Below are 23,064 nucleotides of genomic sequence, written 5' to 3'. Positions count from 1 at the left end.
AACTTGTGTCAGGAACCTCTATACCCATCACGCGACTGCGGTAGACTAAGGTGTTGAAGACACCATCCTGGCAAGCCATGATGAACCCCTCAGTTTCCGACTTCATCCCACTCGACCTGAGAAAAGCGAACGTCTGGCGCTTTGATAAGCCAAGGTCTCCAATGTTATTGAAGAAGACCCCATGCATTGGCTTATCTTTGTGTCTCTGTAGAAATAAAGTGATGTCTGCGACTTTTATCTGAGCTTTTTACTGAACGGGTTCCAACTCAGTGACAGAGTTGTGGTCACCTCGTTCAGAGTCGAAAACTATACCGAGTTCATCAGCTGCTCGGGCAGCTGCTCTAAGGAGAAATGCTCCAATTCCTGCTCTCTCATGGTCACGTCCCATGCAGATAAGGGGATCCGAACTCCTGACGACTTTACAAACTGTATCTAGTACCATTATGTCATGTAGACACTCCAAACTCAACAGTCCACGATCTCCCTGTCGGGGGAAGCACAACCGTGGAACGAACGATTTGGGATGCAAACTCCTATGGGATGCATCGTTTTTCGGGTCTTTACGTCGAGTTGATACAGCTCCTCCCGAGTCCACTTCACTACTCCAAACGAGTAGAGTAAGATTGGAACGGCAAGCACATTTGTTGCAGCAACTTTGTTCTTCCCCGACAGTTCCGATGACCAGATCTGTCGAAGTTTGTGCTGATACTTGCCGCAGAGAGAGTTTTTCACTGCTGTTATCTCTTGTGAGTGGCGTTGTTCCCCCGAGGTAAGTATACGTCTCTCCTGCATCCAGATGGTGTAGGATGCTTTCATCTACGAGCTGCATATCCTCTCCGTAGTCCCCGCATCGTCCTCTTTTGAGATGGACCATTACACATTTATCTATCCCGAATTTCATACCGATAGCAAGCGTGTACTCTTCCACCACCCTCAAGGACTGATGGAGATCCTTCTCTCCAGAGGCATGAAGTTTGAGATCATACATATAAAACAAATGGGTGACCTTGTGCCTCCGGTTTCCGGGGGTGCCACAGTTATACCCTCGAGTATTTCTGAGCGCAACGGATAATGGCAATAGTGAGATGCAGAAGAGAAAGGGACTGAGGAAATCACCCTGAAATACATCCCTTCTGAAAGTGACCCACCCTGTTTGGACTCTTGCTTGACCAGATGTTGTGGTGAAGCGAGTTCGCCAAAGTGGTATCAGTTGTTCAATGCATCTCACTATGTTGTCGGGTACCGCAAGGCATCTGAGCAAATGCAAGATGAGCTCATGCTCATCATCATTATTATTATTATTATTATCGTCTGTCTATTGCCAATCATTAAAAAACCAGTGATAAGTAGCAATGTCGAAATCTAAACTACCAAACTCTCCAGAAATATTCACGACCACAATTCATTTCAACTGTATCATTACCGGTTGTCCTTCTAATTACTTCACCCGTAATGCAACTACCCGCCCCCGCCCACAAATTCCTCGCCTGAATTATTGTTCGCTGAACATTTTCAAGGTTTAGGCGTTTCTGATATTCACCCAAGCCTAGGGTCAATCGGTGACATTCATTAGATATTTTCTCTCTCTTTGATCTTACATTCAAATAGGCGAATACATCGCTGACGTTGACCTTATAAGATCGGAATGCTAGGATAGAACCTCGAAATGAAGAGATATTAGAAAGTCTGCAGCGATTGAACATCAATTTATTGGTTGATACTATATTGTTTCAGGAATAATTGTGTTTACACCAAGTTTGCGATGTAGAAACAGCGAGTTAATTATATGATTTCTTCAGGTCCGTTCAGTATGCTTTCGTTGTGTTGGTGTGTATGAAATTATTCGAGCATGAAATGAAATTGGCTGAAACCAATGAAATTTTGTACAATTTCAAGATATCTTATTTTGGCTCCTACTCAATTTGTGCACCATCTCCTCAAATCCTACTTCAACAATCATTTACAGAATGTATGTTTCAATAGTTCAAAATCTAACATAAATATTACAGCTAGTGGTGTTCCACGGGGCTCCATTCTGGATTATATATTGTGAGCTATTTTCATAAATGATTTGTATGGTGCCATCAATTACAATAAGCTGATGATCGTAGATGATCAAAAATTATTGGTGCATTAGAAATCAGTTGCCCCTCAACATTTCTAAGTACAAAACGATAACTTTTACAAAATCCTTCCTATCTTTAATCTAATCTACTATATAAAAATGGATGTTTGTTGGTTGGTTGGTTGATTGGTTGGTTGGTAAGTGATAAACTTCTACATCGCTCAACCGATCGTGATCGGTTATACTTGACATGTATAAGTAATTTTTCATAGAAAAGGTTTTTAGGTCATCAATTTTTCTGTAACTCGCCACTAGATGGCGCTGTAGAACAATTTTTTGAAAGCACTGTTCTATAACGCTGCGCAGGCCTGAGTTCGTTGATTCTGATTCTGTCAAAACATTGCAACAGCAGCGATACAGCAACATAGTACTAGTCTACTATATAAAAATGGATGTTTGTTGGTTGGTTGGTTGATTGGTTCGTTGGTAAGTGATAAACTTCTACATCGCTCAACCGATCATCATGAAACTTGACATGTATAGGTAATTTTTCATAGAGAAGGTTTTTAGACTATCAATTTTTCTGTAACTCGCCACTAGATGACGCTGTAGAACCATATTTTGGAAGCACTGTTCTATAACGCTGCACACGCCTAAGTTCGTTGATTCTGATTCTGTCAAAACATTGGAACAGCAGCGATACAGCAAAATAGTACTAATTAGTACTACAACTACCAAATTCTACACGGACGAAGCCGCGGGCAACAACTAGTCTAATATATAAAAATGGATGTATTTTGGTTGGTTGGTTGATAAGTGATATACTTCTACATCGCTCAACCAATCGTGAAGATTGTATAAGTAATTTTTCATAGAGAAGGTTTTTAGGCTATCAATTTTTCTGTTCCTCGCCACTAGATGGCGCTGTAGAACAATTTTTTTAAAGCACAGTTCTATAACGTTGCGCACGCCTACCTTCGTTGATTCTGATTCTGTCAAAACATTGGAACAGCAGTGATACAGCAACATAGCAACATAGTACCATATATATATATATATATATATATATATATATATATATATATGGCATGAGTTATGTTGGCTTTGAGGACCGCTGTGGTTTGTGGCTTCTGTATCTGTAGAGTAGGGAGAGTGAGTGTAAGCCCACAGCACTTAGGCCACATGTGACCCATTATACATTCTGGGAGACATCTCCTCCACATCGGCAGGTGTAGGCCAAGACTCGCCGAACACACACTCTCTTATTGATGATAACTCCGGGCATTCGCATAGGACATGCCTGACAGTCTCATCTTCCTGTTCACACATCCTACATAGAGATGTGTCCACTAGCCCCATATTATGGAGGTGTTTCCTTAGTTGACAGTAGCCAGTCAGAAATCCTACTGTTAAGCGTAGATTATTCCTGGTCATCGCCAGGTATTTCTGCATCCTTTGATTCCATCCCATATCTTTAGAGATTGAGCATGGGTGTAACATTTGGCTAATTCCGCAATTGTCGAAGTCATCAGGCCGTAGATGCCACTGGGTTCTAAAATTATTAGTCCAGCCGCTTTCTTGGCTAAAGAGTCGGCAATGCGATTACGTTTACCTTTACTCCTGTCGTGCCCTTTATCCCACCTCAGGATGTTATTATCTACCGAGGCTTTGGCTAAATCTTGGTGGCACTCTAGTACTAGCCCTGAGATAACACTTTGTATGTTCAAGGCTAATAACTCTTGTCTGCTGTCAGTGCAGATTTGGTTTGTGGCATATACGCATATACCTACGACTCAAGAAAACGTCACAAGAAAGAGTCTAACGGGGTTTAATCGCAAGATCTCGGTGGCCATTGAAGGCCTGATCAAAGTTTCTAGAAAAAATATGGACCAATGAAGCCTCCAACCCAAAATTCATACCAAAAAGTGACTTTTTTGGAATGCATTGGACGCTCTTGGATCTCATGTGGATTAATATCGTCCCAAATTCAACAATTTTGTTTGTTCACGCACTCATTCATCCAGAAATGGGCCTCATCGCTGAAAACGATTTTTCGATTGAAATTAGGGTCAGTTGCCAAGTGCTCCAGAGCTTCAGCGAACACACTTCGTTGTCTATGGTCGTTTAGTTTCAGTTCCTGGGTGCAAGCCCAAGCCACGACGCAAAATTTGCAAAGTTGTGGTATGCGATAGGCTTAGTTCTTAAGAGCGACGCGGAATCGATTGCTTTGGGTGTTGATCGATCATTTACTGAAGCAATTTTATTATTTGCAGGTGTTGTCGAATGTTATATCCATCTATGGTGATTTGGGGAAACAGACTGAATAAATAACAACTAATTTGACGGGTGTACCTTCAACAAGATGGGCATCATCAATTGTCAAAGTTCGTAGTTCCTGTTGGAAGACCCTATGTTAGTGATATCGAAGATTTAGGAATTTATTTTGACACGCAACTTATTTCAAATGATCATAGAATAGTGTCATCGTCATATTGTGTATACAGTAACACTTTTAGGAATTGTAAAATATTTCTAAAGAACTCGGTCCTAAAAGGTTGAATTTTAGTTTAACCTGATCTGAAATAAAATATTTTTCCGTTATTTGGAGCCCAGTAGATAATCAGTACAAAAGTTCAATTGAAAATGTAAATGTCCACAAAAAGTTCAACTTATTCAATTTCATACAAATATTTGAGTTTGATAATTTACGAAAACGTAATTTAGATCTATTGTGATTAGATTTTGTTTTCTAGAATAGAATCTGGAATTTTTTTTTTCGTGTTTCAATATAACTTGATGTTTGAAGAGCCAAATAATGAGATGTGCAATAATTCCTATAAAATATATCATGTTTGTGACGTCTTCATTTAGGGTGCAGAGTGTTGGAAAGCAGAATGAACGAAAGTCATTTTTATCGACCTTTAGGATATTTTTACCTTCCACAATCCGAGAAAAATATAAAAATTATAATTTTTTCCAATTCTGGAGACAGATTTTAGATTCCGAAACGTTAAGATAAATATCTTTATAATTTCTAGCTTTTTTTGGATAAGTGAATCCATTGAATACGTCAATAGAATATTTTTCTTTGTGAAAAATATTTTGCATATATGGAGTAACTTATTGAGGTGAAATGAAAAGTTCTCATTTTCACTTTGCTTTTTCGGCCAATACTGGCCAATAAACTCATCAATTATTGTTATTTTTATTATTATTATTACCATTTAATTTTCCTAAATTGTCTGATGATGAATTAAAAATTCCAAAATGAATATCCAGTTACATACACATTTTCTAAACCTGTCCATTATTCAGACTCATCAATAAAAACCATCACTTTGATCATACTGTTTATTTTGTTGACGTTCAGATGACTGAACTTACATTTTAGGCCGTGAGAAGTAGCATTGAATAAATCAATAAAAAAGTAACTTTGATGTAATTACTTACTCCAGGTTCAAGTGATAGGGCCATAAAACCAAATCCAAAAAGGTACAGCCAAAGGAGACCTGAAACAATGAATAAAGGAGTCAATTATTATTTATTTCAAGATTATGTGGTATATAGATAATTCAAAACATCTGGAAGATAACTTAGAAATTCTCACAAAGTTCAATAGGCAAGCCAGAAGTTGGCTATTCTGTTATGACTTGAATAATTACTGCTGACCATATAATCGGCTTAGTTGAGAAACTGGATTTATTTAGTCGAGGCTGGATAGGTAAGGTGTAAACTACAATAAACCCTCGTGGGTCGTGATACACCTTTAAAAACTGAAATCCAAGAAAAGCAGGATTTCAAAAAATTTAGAACCTATTTTTAACGATTGCAGCTGGTTCAAATATATCCTGGAATATCTCAAAAGTTTCGTACTCTGCTGACCAAATTTAGAAGCTCGAGAAAGTTCTAAGACAAACAGATTTGATAGATCAAGATCTGGTTGTGGACAATAGTTTGTGAAATAGTTCTTGATTTGTAACATTTTGAAATACTATGAAACAAAAAATATTGATAGAATATACCCCGTTGTATACACGGTGAATTCTTCGTAGTGAGAAGTCTGTGAAAAGTTCAAGGAACAAGATTGTGACAAATGTCATAAAAATAAGTAGGAAAAAAGTGTATGCTCATTAGCTTTTCCCGATGAGATTTTCGGAGACTTGGAAGAAAAAGACAAATTTCAAGAAGAGAAACAAATGTAAACGAGTACTCCCTTTTTTATTTCCACCTCTATTTCGACTATCGTTAACATTATAGATAATATGTTTTTGTCAGAGTTAAGAAGTAAAAAATACATATTTGAAGCCGCCTGGTGTTTTTATATCCACTTTCAAGACATCCTGTACAATCATAAGTTTCTTTTTCATCACCGCTATCGCAAATCCATGCAGTTATACAAATACCGTGGTTGCAAAAACTGATTAGATTATGTATTGTGTTGTTATGCATTCTAATTATTGCAATTATTGAACAAAAGAAAACATGCTTGGTGCAATAATCAATTTGAACGAAAGAAAGAAGCTGAAATCACTATTACAAAAGATAAGTTTCGGTAGATCCCGAAATTCCTCAATAAAAACACACGGTATAATTAAACCCTTACACCGATACGAAAGAATCAAGATTTATATCACAATGCATAATTTTCGTTAATAACTCAATAAATAATTTGTTGCTAATGGCAACATTATAAAATTAGGAAACGCGTCTAATAAGCGCCTTCGGAATCTTTGAGAAATTTCGTAATTCGATTGCGGTTGTACGAAGATGTTACCTCGTCCTGATTATTTTATTTACGTTGTTTTAATTGCTTCTTTCAATGATCGAATTGAATGCATGGGAATCTTGATCTGAATTATGGCACCTCAATTAGTTTTACGCTGGGATAAAAGAACATTAGGTTTCAGTCCTTAATGGATATTAGATAATGAGTTGAAATAGATTCGTTATGCTGGTGAAAGATATGGAGTAGCGGATTGAGTGGCGAAATATTTAATGAAGACATTGAAATTCATTTTCTGGCCAATGGAGAATATTTGGAGCAATAACAGTTGGAATATTACTGAAGTTTTATCGCAACATCAAACCGTTATTCTAACACCTCGACACGTGATTTGATCACCAAGTGATCATCTTCGAGAGGAAGATTAAACTAAAAATATGTACGATGTTATTCTCATTTATACCATAGATACCTCTTCTAGATACCTGTGTCTTAAGTATCTTAAATTAATTTCATAATATTACCTTATCTACTAGTCCTCAATTAATTTCATAATGTGTCCTTATGTGATGATCAGGTTAATCTGATGATTATTTTACCAAGCTATATAGTATATATTATGTATTAACTCTGTGAAAACCTATTATGTACCATTCAGTAGTTATGACAACTCTCTACCAGAATATGCCATCAAAATTTCCAATACGGAAGTCATCAAACCCACGAAGAAAATAAAATATCTTGGAATAATTTCAGACAGCAATCTCAGGTGGAACCAGCACATAGAACACATAGTTAAAAAATCACGTTGCATACTTTACAAATTCAAACGGATAGCAAACATACTCAATCAAAAACAGAAAATTATGTTAGATAAGAGTTTAGTAGAGTCCCATCTGAGATATGGTATAATTGGTTGGGTTGGAATGTCGAAAACTCATCTACATTCTCTTGAGGTTATGCAGGAAAGATTTATCAGATGTATCCTACGGAAAGGTTACGACTACCCTAGCAATCTACTTCATTCAGAATCTGGAATATTTGATCCCAGACAGCTGTTTTCTATTAATATTACTGCTGTACAGCATAAAAACAAAAAATAATTAATATGCTACACGTCGGAATACCATTAGTGCTCAAATCAGTGGGGCAGAAATTCTATCGGTATTTAGGACCAAAACTCTGCAGTTTTCTTCCTGAAAATTTAAGATGCGAATCAAATCTCAAAAAATTTATGACAAAGATTAAACTAATTGTGAAGAATATACCACGAGCAGAGATACATAGACAAATATAAATTTAAATACTTACTTCCACGATTGTGAATATATATTGTGTATTAATATGTTTGTAGTCTGGAACCCTTATGATGAAAATCTATATACCCATTGATTGTTTGACTGTTCAAATGTGTCCAGTTTAAACTTATATTCTTATCTATATCTAGTACTTATTCCAATAGATTGATTGGTTTTATTTATTTATACTCTGTTCAAATGTAGCTATTTTAAATTTATATCTTAGTACTTAATTTAATGCATGAATCTCACTCAATGTCAGAATCAGTATTCTCATTCCTTACACACAGGCACATTATTTTACCACGTAAGATGTATTTTATTTGTTTACTATTCATTTCTATATGTACATGTATATATATATAATATTTATATTCTATTAGGTCCACCATCGTTATTCCTAATATCATTATGTTTACTTATTTCCACACTCTCATACGCATTTTATTTAATCTACCCCTTGAAGATGGTCGAAACACGTGTCGAACTGTTAAAATAACGGTTTGGTGTTGGGATAAAACTCCAGTGACATTAATTACTATACCAAAGGTTCCAAACACTGCATCACAAATAACAGTTGGTCTGACTAGTTCGTAGGCTAACATAGAAAGAAATATGAAAATTGATTTCATTATTCAATATAATTACTTTCCAGGGTGGAACAACGATTATAGCAGTTACACACAAATACTTTGAAAATAAAAAGAAAAAATGTACACAAGAAAAATTGGCTCACCCCTGCTATACTCAAATCCTTAAGTGTGAAATTGAAATTGTATCGAATGTCATTGAAAGATCCAACTAACTGAAAACATATGTAGCATACAGAAATAGGCTTAACAAAATCGTCAAGGTATCTAAAAACATTCTTTTCACAGCAATTACAGAAAAGTATAAATAACTACAAAGTTCTTTGGCAGTTCATGAAAATGAACAAAAAAAGTAATTGGCCAAATACAATTTCAATAAGCATTATAGAAAATTGGGAAAACATAGCAAACGATATACCAAATTTACAAAATTATAGAGTTGAATCTGTCAATCTAGAACACACGATGTACTTATACCCCACAAATGAGTTCGAAATTATAGAAACAATAAAAAAATTAAAAACAAGAAAGTCACCCGGATATGATGATATCCGATCAGAAACTTTCAAAGATGTAGCGAATAAGATATGCTCTCCGCTAACAATTGAAGAAATTTAACATATTTTCAGAATTTCAGTTCGGTTTTAGAGAAGTGTTTATAATGCTCTCAATGAGCATTGGAATGGATATTCATAGACCTTTCTAGGGCTTTTGACACTGTATATCACAAAAACCTTTTAAGAAAGCTTGATGACTATAATATAAGTAGTAATAAGTACGCCATTTTATCCAGTAATTGGTACTTACTATTTACATCTTATATTGTAAATTTACTATTTGAAAACCAATACCTCTTACTATCAAAAAACATATTCCAAATCAAATAGTATTCTAGTAAATCGATTTGCCCTACAATTCTTAAAATATTTCACTTGTTGTATCAACTCGAAAGTAGTTTTTATATGTACTATTTCAAAACACTTCAAAAGGTTTATTTAAATCCTCTCATTCGAATCAGTTGGATAAATAGAAAGCAAGTACAATTTTCAATGTAGCCTTCGACAAATAAAAAATATAATAAAAAAATAATATAATAAAACTTTTCAATGCTTATATTGCATAAGTTACTGTATTGACTTTGTTCATCAGATATACAAGATTTTAATAACCATATCTATCCAAAATAGTGTCTGAATAACATGAATTATGAGGTTTATAAGAATGACGTGATCAACGCAATCTTCGATAGTTTGAAAATATAATTGATATTACATCTCTTCTTTTTCTCACCAGTTTTCATTAATCACAATCCGTTCTCATAATACATCATTGAAATCTTCCTTTCTTATTATTCAACAAATAAAATGAGCGATTACTCCTAAACTAATATGTTTCAATAGAAGACACAAAAGGTAATACTTAATTTCCATAAACTTTCACTGAGTATTCATTTCAATTATGATAGTTTGATGTGTAGTTTTTGGGTAACACAAGGATGTATTATCTATGAGGTGTAATGATTTACTTGACCTATAAAGAGTATAGAGTATTATTTGCTCACATTCCGTAATATTCTGCGATATAAAGTTTAACCAATTATCAAAAAAGTAATGAACATGAGTAACGCAGTTTTCAAAATGAATGCGAAAATTGTGATTAGACTAACAAAATATATACTGAGTACAATAATTATGGTAATAATAATAATAATAATAATAATAATAACAATAATAATAATAATATTATTATTATTGTCAATACTCTTACGGTATTGACGAGACACCGGTGTTGCCCTACGCTCCGGGGGATATTGAATCCGTTGTGGGGAACGAGAAGTGCCGAATTTATTGGAACTATTCGTTCCCCACCCTCAGGCTCATACAAGCTAATGAGCCTGATGTAGTCCTTCTCGACCACCAGACCAAAACGATATTTGTCGTGGAGTTTTCAGCTCCTGGCGAGACGAATATCGTCAGAAAAGAGGAGGAAAAACGGATAAAATATCGAGATTTTCTCTTCGAACTCCGCAGACTCTATCCAGATCACTCTGTCAAGATGGTCGTTCTGATTATTGGAGTCCTTGTTGGAATGATGTCTTCTCTACTCTCGAATCTCAAAATCATACCGGCTTGCCGCACTAAGGCAGAAATCTTAGCCGCACAGATGCAGAAGGCTGTCATTCTTGGCTCACTGCGTTTGCTCAGGGCACATGATTCTCGGACCCAATGATCACTTACCGCACGGTGTGGGGAGTGGTCATTGGTTGATTATGCTGGCGCGCCCTCCCGAATGTATCGGGGCTTCGGGGGATAGGGCCTGACCAGCGCACACTACGGTGAAAAAAAAAATAATAATAATAATCTCATGGTCCGTGGTCAACAAACATTTCACCACATTCCAGAATATTTAGGAATATTCGGGAATGTTAAGGAATCCTATGGAATGTGCACAAACAATATCGAATACTCTGGACTGTGCTGTAACTTTTCAAACGGCGAATCATTCTATATCTCGTAAAACTCAAATCCTTCAGAACGAATTCCAGAGTGTTCGAAATGTTCCAAAATTTGAATTGAAGGGGTTATATTTTTGGGAAAGAAAGCTCTTGGCTTTCTACCACTCCAAAATGTTCTGAAATGTTGTGAAATGCTTTTGAATACATATGAATGTTCTGGATTATTTAAGAATTTTCTAGAGGGCGAAACTTTCAGAACTTATATTTTTAAAAGCATGCCTGTTCATTGAGTAATCGGAGACTTGTTATTTCTTGACGTTAATAAAAGTTGTTTTATTTTTTCTCAGGCAGTAAAAAAATCACAAGCTGAAAATATGTCAAAGTTCACTCAACGTTTGAACGGAAACTACTCGAATATTTAATTCTGAAAATTCTTGCAGTTACTATGGCAGTAACATAAATCACACAAAAGTGAATGGAATCGATAACGATCACTGGAGGTGTGAATAAATTACTATTAAGTTAGTTATATGATGAATGTTTTAATTAATGAACGATTGAATGACATCGACAGGCAGTTGGATTATAATACCCGTATAAGAGACTTGGTTGCACAATCTTTTCCGGTATGGCACTAGTATCGTGCACATATCGATAGCATTGATCTATTTATGGGTAACAGATTGGCAATTCACCAAAAAGTAGTAATTCAAAACTCCCTGAGTCTTTTGAATTTTCTAGAGTCACTGGAAGATTTTTTGAAGGAGATGCACAAGTAGAATATGAAAATATTTCATAGATGCCATGCGAGCGGTGCCTATGTGGGTGTGAGAGACCACTGCACCCTCGGAGTATACTTGAAGTCCAATTCAATATTGCTGAGGCGTATATGGCTTTCTAGTTCGAAATAATGTTTCAGATTCGTAAGATGTTGTCTTTGCTATTCCTATTGCTATTTGCGGAGACAATCTTGAGAAACATACATAGGCTTTCAGGACCGGAACCGCATCTTTTCATATGATCTCCTTTGATTTCTACTAGAGGAAACTTCATTGGTGGTCTATTGAAAATATTTGATTTACAGCTTCCTCCATGAGGCTAGTAGTAAATCAATTTTCAAGTAGTTTATGAATTATACAGTAATAATAGTGTTGTACAGCTGTTGTTGCTATTGTACCGTCTATTCGTGTTAGTAGTGAAATTTTCGAGTTTTCTGCAATTTTGCAGTTTCAGACACTGGAATATCTAGAATCATTAAAACAGATATTCAGTTTATTTCCAGGGGTAATTCTCTGGTTGTGCAGTTCTTTGTTATCAGTGATAGGTATTTTGAGCCACTATCGAGAGCTTTCAGAGCTTTATTGGGGTTGAAAGTGGGTTATTGCATCTGTTAAAAAATCTGTTTAATATCTGTTTTTCCGTTAATTAGCTGCCGCCCCCATACGAACGACAACCCTCAGAAGTTGAGAAACTTGTGCGAGCTAAGGACTAACGAGGTCTTACCTTTTAACGTGTGATTCCTAACACGGTGATTCCTAACATCGAAAAGCTTTCAAGTATTGTATAGAACAAACACATTTGTAATTCACAAGCAATCAGAAAAAAATATTTATAGAAATAGTACGTCTGAATGTGGATGATTAACTTGTTTTTTTGTTTCGAAAAAATGTGTTATGCCATCAGTTATTTCGAACATAATCAGCAGAAGTTATGATACAGTTTTCAAAAATCAATGGAATATAATATTCATTTTTCAGATTTAACTGATGCACTACTTTGCGAAGAGTCACTAAATTTCAAATGACTATATAGTTTCGGAAAATGAAGGTTTTGTCTTTCTACTTCTCTATTTTTATACAAAAAAAATCTGGGAATCTTCCAAAGAAAAGAAGAAACAACTACTTCCATATATAAACATCAAATTACACGAAAGAAAAAATACTTTCGAAACAACTACTTTTAAATGAACATTGAATTATACAAGGAAAACTCTCTCCTATCCAGTTGGGAATTGAATCATATATCATTCACAGAATTGCTAAATAATTTAGTAGTATGGATTCTAACTAGTTTGATCTTCCTCTTGAAGATGGTCACTTGGTGATCGAAACACGTGCCGAGGTGTTAAAAATAACGATTTGGTATTAGGAAAAAACTCCAGTAATATTGATTCTAACTAGCTCAAACCTACAATCAGTTTTATGTGGTCTAGTTATTAAAAGAGGTTGTACCTAATTTGTCTAAACTTCAGTTTGGACCAAAAGCCCAAAACCTAACCGTAGAAGTCAATATAATGGCAGTTCCTGAAAACAGTCGATAATTATTCATCAAATAGATATTGTTAAATCAATACCTTAAATTCCTCCAGTTATCCATAGGTATACTTTTTTAAACTAGGTAATCAAATAATTTCGTCCTGAAACAATCGATTTTATGAATAAAAAATCAAACAATGTCAAATAATGTTGTCAATGTCTCCAACTACTGTTGTTTTGAGATTTTGTGATTCTCAAGTTCATAACAAGTATAGTGAAATTTGTCACTTATTATTAGGTTTCTTGTTTGTGTGATCATCGATATTTCTATAAAAACTGATATGTTTCGAAATTTCGCAAAAGTAACACTTTCATCCAGATAACCATGAATTTATGATTTACTAAAGATTCTATTTGCGTTTTCTGATAAGCATTGTGTAAGATGTTCTGATATTAAGATTGAAGTAAGAGAAATTATGTCCGCTAAGCGCTACAGGTCCGCTTAGCGTTGCTTCTTCACACAACGTACTGAGTGTTTTGTAAAAATTCAACCTTTACTGTATGTTTTTTAACAATTATATAAGTAAATGTTTTTTCAACATCGATTAGTAATGTTTTTGAAACTCTAAATGTTTTTGCGGCTCAGATTATACAACCTCATTTCTCAGTTCCCTTGAACAAAAAAAGTTCTCTTTTCTTCTAATCTCCAACTGCAATACCTGCTCCAAAAAAAATCCGAGTTGAACCGCCTCTGGTGTTTTCAGCTTCAACTTTGAAGCCATTTTCAAGAATCTATGACAAGGTACATCAGAGGACTTAGGTAGTAGATATACATGTTTGTTAATTGTCTAGTTTAGTAATTGAAAGTCCTTCATAAAATCGTCATCTTATTTGAAAGATAGGAGTTCACATAATATCAAGTTATCAGTAGAAAATATATGACCAAGTTGTCAGTAGAAAAGATACGATATAGAGATGAGAGAAATTAGTCAATCATCAGGCTCCACGAGATTCAATACCAGAAATGAGTCCCAGAAATAACTGATTTTTGACATACTTCACTTCTGAATCGTCGTAATAATATCACTTTCACCAAAACCGACAACTTTACAAATCACTTCGTATCTACAGTCCATTAAAATCAGATAATGAAAAAAATGTATCGACATGCCATTGAATATGTCTATGTGGGTGTGATTTAAATCGCTGGATGTGACCCTGATAATTTAGCAAAATAACTCAATAGGTAAAAGTAAATTAAGGTCATATTTCGGAATACTGGTCCAGTCTTCACAAATATTTCACATTATTGTCTAATGGATTAGTTATTATCTATATGCAATAAGAGAAAGGACATGAACTAAGAGAGATGAAGGCTGGTGATTCAAAAACCCCATTTGGAAAAGAAAAAAATACGGAAGGTTGACTGATTTTACGATAATTATTTTTACTGGTGGATAATTTTGGTATATGCTTCATACGGTGGCTATATCCACTTTCAATTAACTTTATAATATTATTTTAGAAGTTCAGATATCATAGAAGGAAGGTTGACAAGGCAGACCACTTATCAGATAATTTGATTGAAAGTGTTATACTAACATAGTTTGATTTCCCGTACAACACACTTTGAAAATTATTTCTTCTGCCGGAAATAATCCTCTTCAAATAAACTACTACTCTATTCATTCCGATGAACATTATAATTCACTCTTAATTTTTGGCACAGGTTTCGGTCTCGGATTGCATTATAGTTTGTCCATAAATGAAACTACAGCAGTACAGAGTTCGGGTTGAACCGCGCCGCGTCTAGAGTTTTGTATTCGACGTTTCGACTCCCATTTTGGAGCCATTTTCAAGAATTTGAAGGGACTCAATCTGTCTACTCAGATTGAACAATTCAATGTAGATATTTCGTTTTTTTATGTGTTAAGAGTGTACTGTTCTAATAGAATTCTTGACTTCTTCGTCGATAAGCAAACACTTTCTACCAGTTAATACTTTCGGCTCCAGAAAGCTGTTGTTTTTCTTGAGTACCTTAGAAATTCTAAAAATCGTCGATCTACTGACACCGGTCCTACTCTCGCATTTTTGCACTATTTCCTCCTTACTTTTCATTTCGGTCCGATATTGTATTCTTGAAGAATTATAAACATTCATAACGATTTCTCATTTATATTTAATGCTGACAGTTTCGGAGGCATCGCGATTCACGAACAACTAGCTTTCATTTTGTATAGCTTTTTATTCAATGCGTTCTCGAAATAAACTGAAGAATATCACTTAGACTAAGGCTAACCTCTCTACCATGGTCTTCAAACTCCCAACAGAAAATAATGCAATATATTCCTGATATAAGAAGAACTAGATCATGGAAGATATTACAAGAGCTGAACTTCACTTTTGGAAAAAAAGATAGAAAGAGCATGTTAATAGAAGAATCAGAATAAGAGAAATAAAGAAAGCCAGAACACTGGGTAAATTCATTTTCTATTTGGATGAAACATGGGTCAATGAAGGTTTGACAAGACCAGAACATCAAAACCCTAAAGCGTGTCTCTCAGTACAGCTACATCTTGAAAATGGCTTGAAAGTCAAAGCCGAAACGTCGGACAATGCAAAACTTTTTAAGCGCGGTTCAACCCGAAATTTAGATGTTCTGATTTCTAACCACGAAAACGTATTTTATTTGTATACTTATCTAGTGACGTTTCGATTTATCAGATTAATTTACTTCAAATTATGATGTTTTGATTTGAATAGGCTGGAAAAAGAAAATGGACAGTCTTTAAAACGTCACCAAATGATACATATTTATTTTTATATACAGAATTTTATAAACTCAACTTACTGACAAATTAATTTTTTTCAAAGAGCTATTTTATCAAATGCATTAATTTTTTGCCCTTTCTATATTTGTATTCATTTTTGATTTTAATGTTCTGATTATTTCCTGTAGAAGTTATCAATCCTAAATAAAAAACTGTTTCAAATATAAATTGTCCTTCTCAAAATAAAATATTTTAACAAAATTAGTTTTCAAATTATCTTCGCATCATACAGAATATGTCATTAGTGTAAAGACACACCTGAAGAAGCCATTGCATGGCGAAACACGTGTTGCGTTTTTTTTAAGAATATATCATTGGAAGATTTATATCAATACCCCTAGTCCGACGCCTATCAATGCTATATTTAACGTAATATGATAAACAGCGTCGGCCGCCTCTTTGTCGCAAGTCAATATCTTAATGCGGTTAGAAATATATTAGTGACGTTGTGGATGAATCACATTGCCACTGGCTTAAGACGACTATGTTGGTTTCTTTGATGTACCAGCATATCTGCATTCATAAAGTTCATTCATTATTACACAATATGAATATATATGGGAATTTTTTTCTCGTGCTTGCTCCGAGCTTTCTCTCTCTTTTGAAGACAAAAATCAATCAGCTACAGAAGATTCATCGTCCCAGGAACTTTTAACTGTTTTGTTGATTTTATGTAAATTTTTTTCTGATTGTGAGGCTAGGTTATACGTTCAAAAGGTATGGTATTCTTCCGATCGACGGTAGTACAGCACTTTTTTGAAGTTTTCTATATTTCATCAAACATCATGAAAAGTGTCGATCATAATAATAATAATGACTCATTTCTAATAGTGAGACACCATCTGTGAGAATTATAGAAAATTCTAACCACGAATTCATTAGAAAATATTCGGAGGAGATTTTTGAAACTAATCTTTCCCAAAAATGTAAGCTTTCCAACACATCAACTGCATGAGGAATGTTCTGTTATGGATCTGCGACAGCTATTATAGTTTTGTACAAATATAAAATATCACTTGAATCAAAATAAAGCACTAGTCCGAAATCACAAGTATGGCACTAGACATCGTGAATAACTTACCCAGTTATTGTGAAAAAAATCAATATCACAAAGAGCATACTTTTTCACTGCTACTAAACTTTATAATAGAATAACGAAATCGATGTATTTCATTAGTCATTGTTCAGAAAAGAATTTAAAAAATTCATACTAGAAAATGACAGAAGACTTATGGCACTATTTTGCACTTTCAAGCTCTAGTGTCATCTAGTTACCTATGTTCAATCCAAGCTGCAGATTAATGAATGAAGCTGTTTTTCATTCGGCTGTCAATGTCAAATTATAACTTTGCAACGGACTCCGTTGATAGATTAGGTTGGTTCAAATATTGCGTTTATGATCCAGCTTATTGCCATCGATGAGATTATTCTTTTTTATTTTCTTTTTATTTTAAAATAGAAAATCTTAATATGAATACAAGTCCAAAAAGTTAATAATGGTATGTAAAAAATATTAAAATAGTATAAACATTTTTGGCTTTCTACTACTCCATCTCAATACAAAAAAAGGGATGAGGGAATCTTCCAAAGAAAGGAAGAAAGAAATCAATTTGAAAATAAGTAACTCTATGCATGGATGTGTAGATCATGCAAAGAAGTAACTTTCAGACACAAACTGAAAGAAATTCCTCCTGAAACAGCTACTTTCATATAAACATTGAATTACACGAAAGAAAAAATTCTTTCGAAACAAATACTTCTATATGAACACTGAATTATACGGAAGATACTTTTCTCAGTTTGTATTTCAAACATTCGTTGTGAAATAAAAATCGGATATCATTCACAAGAGTTCTACTTTGAATGAATGGAACACTGTCACCCTCACTGGTATACACCGATGTTTCGCCTTAAGACACTTGCCCCAAGGCTCTTCAATACCAAATTGGATGACATTATAGAAAATACACACAATTCATTCATGAATTACGATTTTTTAATGTCAAGGAATAAGCTTGATCTGCTTATGTCATCGATGACATCGTAATGACATTCATTCATCTATTTGATTTAATCCCAGCCAAGAGGAATCTTATTTGAATTAAAAATATGATAATAACGAATTTATCACGTTCTTAAAAACTATGATATTTTTACGAGACATTGTACATGTTACAGAATACAGTGGTTACACTTTTGGGATATTTCCAACATGACCAAGTAGTGCTTGTTGGAAATTTCGCAAGATTTACTTCAGAATTTTTTCTCGTGGTACATCCAGAATCGAAATTTTTAAAGAAATACCATTTTTTCATGAACATAAAATGACACATAATTTTTAAATGTTTACAAGTGATGTGAATGAACTTAACTGATTCATTCAAAGATTTATGTCTTTCACTCTGTATCATGGATCATAGTGTTTGTAGAAAAAAGTACCAATGAGATAATGACATACAGGAATAAATAAAATGAAAGTCCTTCATTGTGTAGTTGACGTATCATCACGTTGGCATCTATATATTAAAGAAGAAAATAGGTACATCAATGTCTTGTTCAAATATCAAAGTTCAAGTGAAAATTTTAAACGGCAGACAATTTTCATTTGTTATTCGAATTTTTCGAATTCCTCTAAACGTTTCTAATTGTTATTATTTATCAATCTTGACGCAATATGCGTGAAGATTATAAGATAGTAGTCATACCAATTGACGAGTGGCATGTGATTGGTGAAAGTAATTATTCAGAAATATATTTTGAAATATCAACAAAATCTGATAGATCATGAAATAATAATTGCACACCAGTAACCTAACCTCGGTAACCGTTATGCAATACACTGATAATATCTGAAGTGTCACAACTAATTGTAGTTTCTAGAGAATTTTGTTTTTCAAATGGATCCCCATGGAAATTTCTGCATCGTTTGAGTTCCATGTTACTGTGAATATTGTACATATCATTTTCAAGTCATCCCAGAACTTATTCATCTAAAGGAACGATTCGTTCAGGCCAGTCTCAACTCCCTATACACTGTACGTTAATGGACTGGCACCTATCAGAAAACAACTACTCCCCTGGCTAATACCACGAAAGGCGTTGGATTATAACCCAACGGTGTCAGTGCAGGACCCTTCTGCTGTCGGCGGTACAATTGCCGTGATAGATTTTGAATTATTGGAATACACTTGCAGACCGGTTTCGGGCTGTTTGCCACACGTCAGTGCAAGGTAGTCTAGAATCAACATAGAGTCGATGATTTCCGCTAATTTAAAATGGAAATCCTTCAAAGTATCATTCCTCGAACTAGGCTGAAGCGGACAACAAACAACAGGTTCGTCATCGCCCCATCTGCCTGTAAACGAGGTAAAACATATCATTTTTAAGATGTCCCAGAACCCAGTTAATATACGATACTTCGCCATGACAAGAGTTGCACAAATGAAACAAAGATAGCTTAGAGTGTCGTTGAAATGTTCACCTTAGAATATCGTTGACATGATGCAGAACATCTTTCAAAAAACTGTCCAATATATTATAGTAATTAAAATTTGAACTCCAAAACATTACACCCCATTTGAGCTCTCTGTCATTGTTGATATTGTCACAAACTATAGGGGCTTTCATTAAGTGATTCCTATCTTTCAATTCAAATAAAACAAAGTCTGTGTGAGATATCAACGAAATTTTTTATTCGTCTGAAAGATGCATTGATGCCATTATGCTCGACGTTGATAGTGATGGCCTGGCCAACGTCGTGTTATCAAAGAAATATGGACAGATAACTCCGCAAGCCCAAAATCCACTTCAAACAGTGACTTTTTCGTAATGAATTGGACGCTGTTAGATCTCATATGGATTGGTATCGTCCCGAATTCAACAATTTTGTTTGTTCACATACCCATTCACCAAGAAATGGGCCTCACAGCTGAAGATGATTTTTCGATGAAAATTAAGAGTCAGTTGTCAACTGCTCCAGAGCCCATGCGGAATATGAGTTCATATGAACCAGTACAGTTAATTTAGATTTAGAGTTAACGACTTATAACAACGTCTTTGCCATCGACTAACAAATATGTTGATATTTTGTTGTGTACGGAGAATTCCACAGAAATTCTGCGCGAACAGCCCGAATATATCGTGAACGCTTTCCTCATCGTTATCTGACAGCGAATACTGAATACAGATCGTTTCATGAAGAATATGTGGGGCTGACAAAAATTGGGAAATTTTTATTTGTCAAGACAATAAATAAATTAATTTTCGTTAGATGAAGATAATTAAATTAATTGATATTTTTACATCATTTATGAGACAGGATTTTATTTTTTGTGAAAAAACCCTTTTGGATTTGTATGGGAGAGTGTGTGTGAGAGTGTGTATGAAAAATATCAAAAAAAAGTTAAAGTCAGGTGATGGTTATTGAATAGATAGATAGACATATACTTTATTGTCCAAGAAAATACATTCTTATTGACAAAGCTTGTTAAAAAAGCTGGTATATATAGCACTTCAAAGAATAAAAGAAAAGAAACAATTCAAAAACACAAATACACAGAAACACAATTTGAGCAAAAGTAAGTTCATATATCTAATATATGATATTAGGATTAGGATTAGGACGTGGTAAGATTTTGGTAAGTGGTAGGAAATCACATCGGCTCTTTCAAAGCCTGGCTCTTTCATACACACTCTCTCCTACTTCTTCATCATCAAACAAAAAAATTTGGAAATGTTCCTGAAAAAAAAGAAGGAAAATAACTACATTGAAATTTCAAAAATACATAAAAACATAAACAAATAAATCTCAACAATATAGTTATTCTCATTCTTCTTTTTTTGAATATTCCACACATTTCTTGTTCACTGATGGGAAAGTAGAATTTAGATTTTATTTTGTTATGATTGCTATCTTCAAAAACTAACTCAGTAAGGTCCAAAGTAGTTTTCTATTAGAATTTCTTCAGAATTGATTATAGACAATGATTCTTTTTTTCGGGTAATATCATATTATCAAACAAATATTATATTTTTTGTATATTGATCACTCGAAGAAATTGATATTAGAGTTTCTCAAATGAATGAATTATTCATTAGACATAATTCATTATCAATCAAACTAAATATTCAACTTTCAAATTAGGTTAATATTATGTCATCATGAACCTACCAAAGATTCAAGTTATGTCATCATATACAAAATTTTTGGACATTATTTGATTTTTGATATCCTGATTGATTTAATTTCTTCGAAATACACGCATCCAAAATTATCTTCCCTTATTTTAAAAAAATATTGAATTGAAATATTCCACAAAGACAGTTTGTATATCCTTCATTCCACAATTACAGAAACAATCGTCTTGATGATGGATAAATTTTAATGAGATATGATAGGTTACTTTCACTAAATTTTCTCAAGTAACTATTGAAATTGAAAATAATCAGATGAATTACCACACTAAAATTGAGGACACTGAAAATCATAATAGAATGATTATATCTACTTTGAATTTTTTCCAGAACAGAAAATGAGGAATAAAGAAGTCAAATAAAAGTAGTAAAAAAGACTAGAATAAGAGGTATTTGTATATTTCTTCAGCTGATGGTCATTAAAAATTAGGTCATTTATAATAATATAATAATATTGTTAATTGGTAATCTGAAAATACAAAATACAATGGACATTGAGTTACACCAGACCATAAACAAGGGCAGGATGAATTCCACTTAAATCGATTTTGTTGTGCCTGGAAAAAAAAATCTGTTTAAAATCTGTTTAAAATCTGTTTTTCCGTTAACCAGCTGTCGCACCCCTACGAACGACAACCCTCAGAAGCCGAAACTTGTGCGAGCTAAGGATCAACGAGGTCTTACCTTTTAACGTGTGATTCCTAACACGGGTTGGACGGTAGCAAGTGAAGATCGATCGTTCAGACTAGGGTTTGAACCACCGACCAACACGGCAGTCAATTCGAGTGAGTGAACAAATCATCCACGCCGAACCGCTTGGCTACCGACCGACCGGAAGGATTTCCGGTTCTTGTTTTGCTAACAGGGGTGCTACTTGCACGGGTATAGACATTAAAGACTAATTTATGATAAAAGTGATTTTTTTTGTAAATACTCATAGCTACTTTGAAACATCATGAATACGTTAGAATAATTAAAACTTTAGAACCACGTTGGAACATTCTAGATTGATTGATGTAATTGGTAAGTGAATTGGAAATGGTAGGTAAACTTGTTTTGGACTGCTCTTGTCAACTTTCGATTGAGAAGTGTACTGTGTCTCTTCCAAGTTGAACAATGAATGTTTTGAATATTTTTTTGATCATATTCAGCGAATGGTTTGAGGTAAGATGTGTTTTGTGAGTACATATGCGAGTGCATATTTAGTAGAAGAATAATTTGGTAACAGAAAAATATTTCAATCTTTCCATACAAAGCAATTACCAGGTTGGATATACAATGTCATCCCCAAAGTAAGGGTTTTTTGATAAGTTATTCTTGATTAAAGTTTGTGCATTCCCTAAAACTAAACATGCACCAGCAAAATACAGTAAATCCCACGTAATATACGAAAAGCCTTCAAATATTTGATGTTGAGACAGGAGTAAAGTACTCTTATTTTGAAAAATCTCACGAAATGTTATTTGAAAAAGTTGTTCAGCATAGAAAAATACATCTACATTTGAAGTCATGGCCATTTAAGTGACGTTTCATTTTTTTACCCATTTTGCTAAAACGATAAATAGACAGCATCATGTATACGAGGTTCATTCTGAAAGCCTGCAATATTACAAATTACGTAACTATGGTGTTAACCACGGTCAATTTTTTTGAA

General features: G+C 34.2%; 1 protein-coding gene across 1 annotated transcript in view; it reads right to left on the bottom strand.

Moving 5' to 3' along the window:
- The window catches only part of LOC111514283 (uncharacterized), a 211,947-nt gene that overhangs the window by 46,006 nt on the left and 142,877 nt on the right, over positions 1-23,064 (bottom strand). The window contains exon 3 of the mRNA XM_074175684.1: positions 5,516-5,574. Coding sequence (XP_074031785.1) covers positions 5,516-5,574 — 59 coding nt within the window. The remainder of the gene's footprint in view (positions 1-5,515; positions 5,575-23,064) is intronic.

This window comes from Leptinotarsa decemlineata, unplaced genomic scaffold (assembly GCF_025532065.1).
Source record: "Leptinotarsa decemlineata unplaced genomic scaffold, Ldec_3_MD MMD2_tig00001064_RagTag_RagTag, whole genome shotgun sequence".
In the NCBI taxonomy this organism is placed as follows: Eukaryota; Metazoa; Arthropoda; class Insecta; order Coleoptera; family Chrysomelidae; genus Leptinotarsa; species Leptinotarsa decemlineata.
This window is presented reverse-complemented; position numbering and strand designations above follow the sequence as displayed.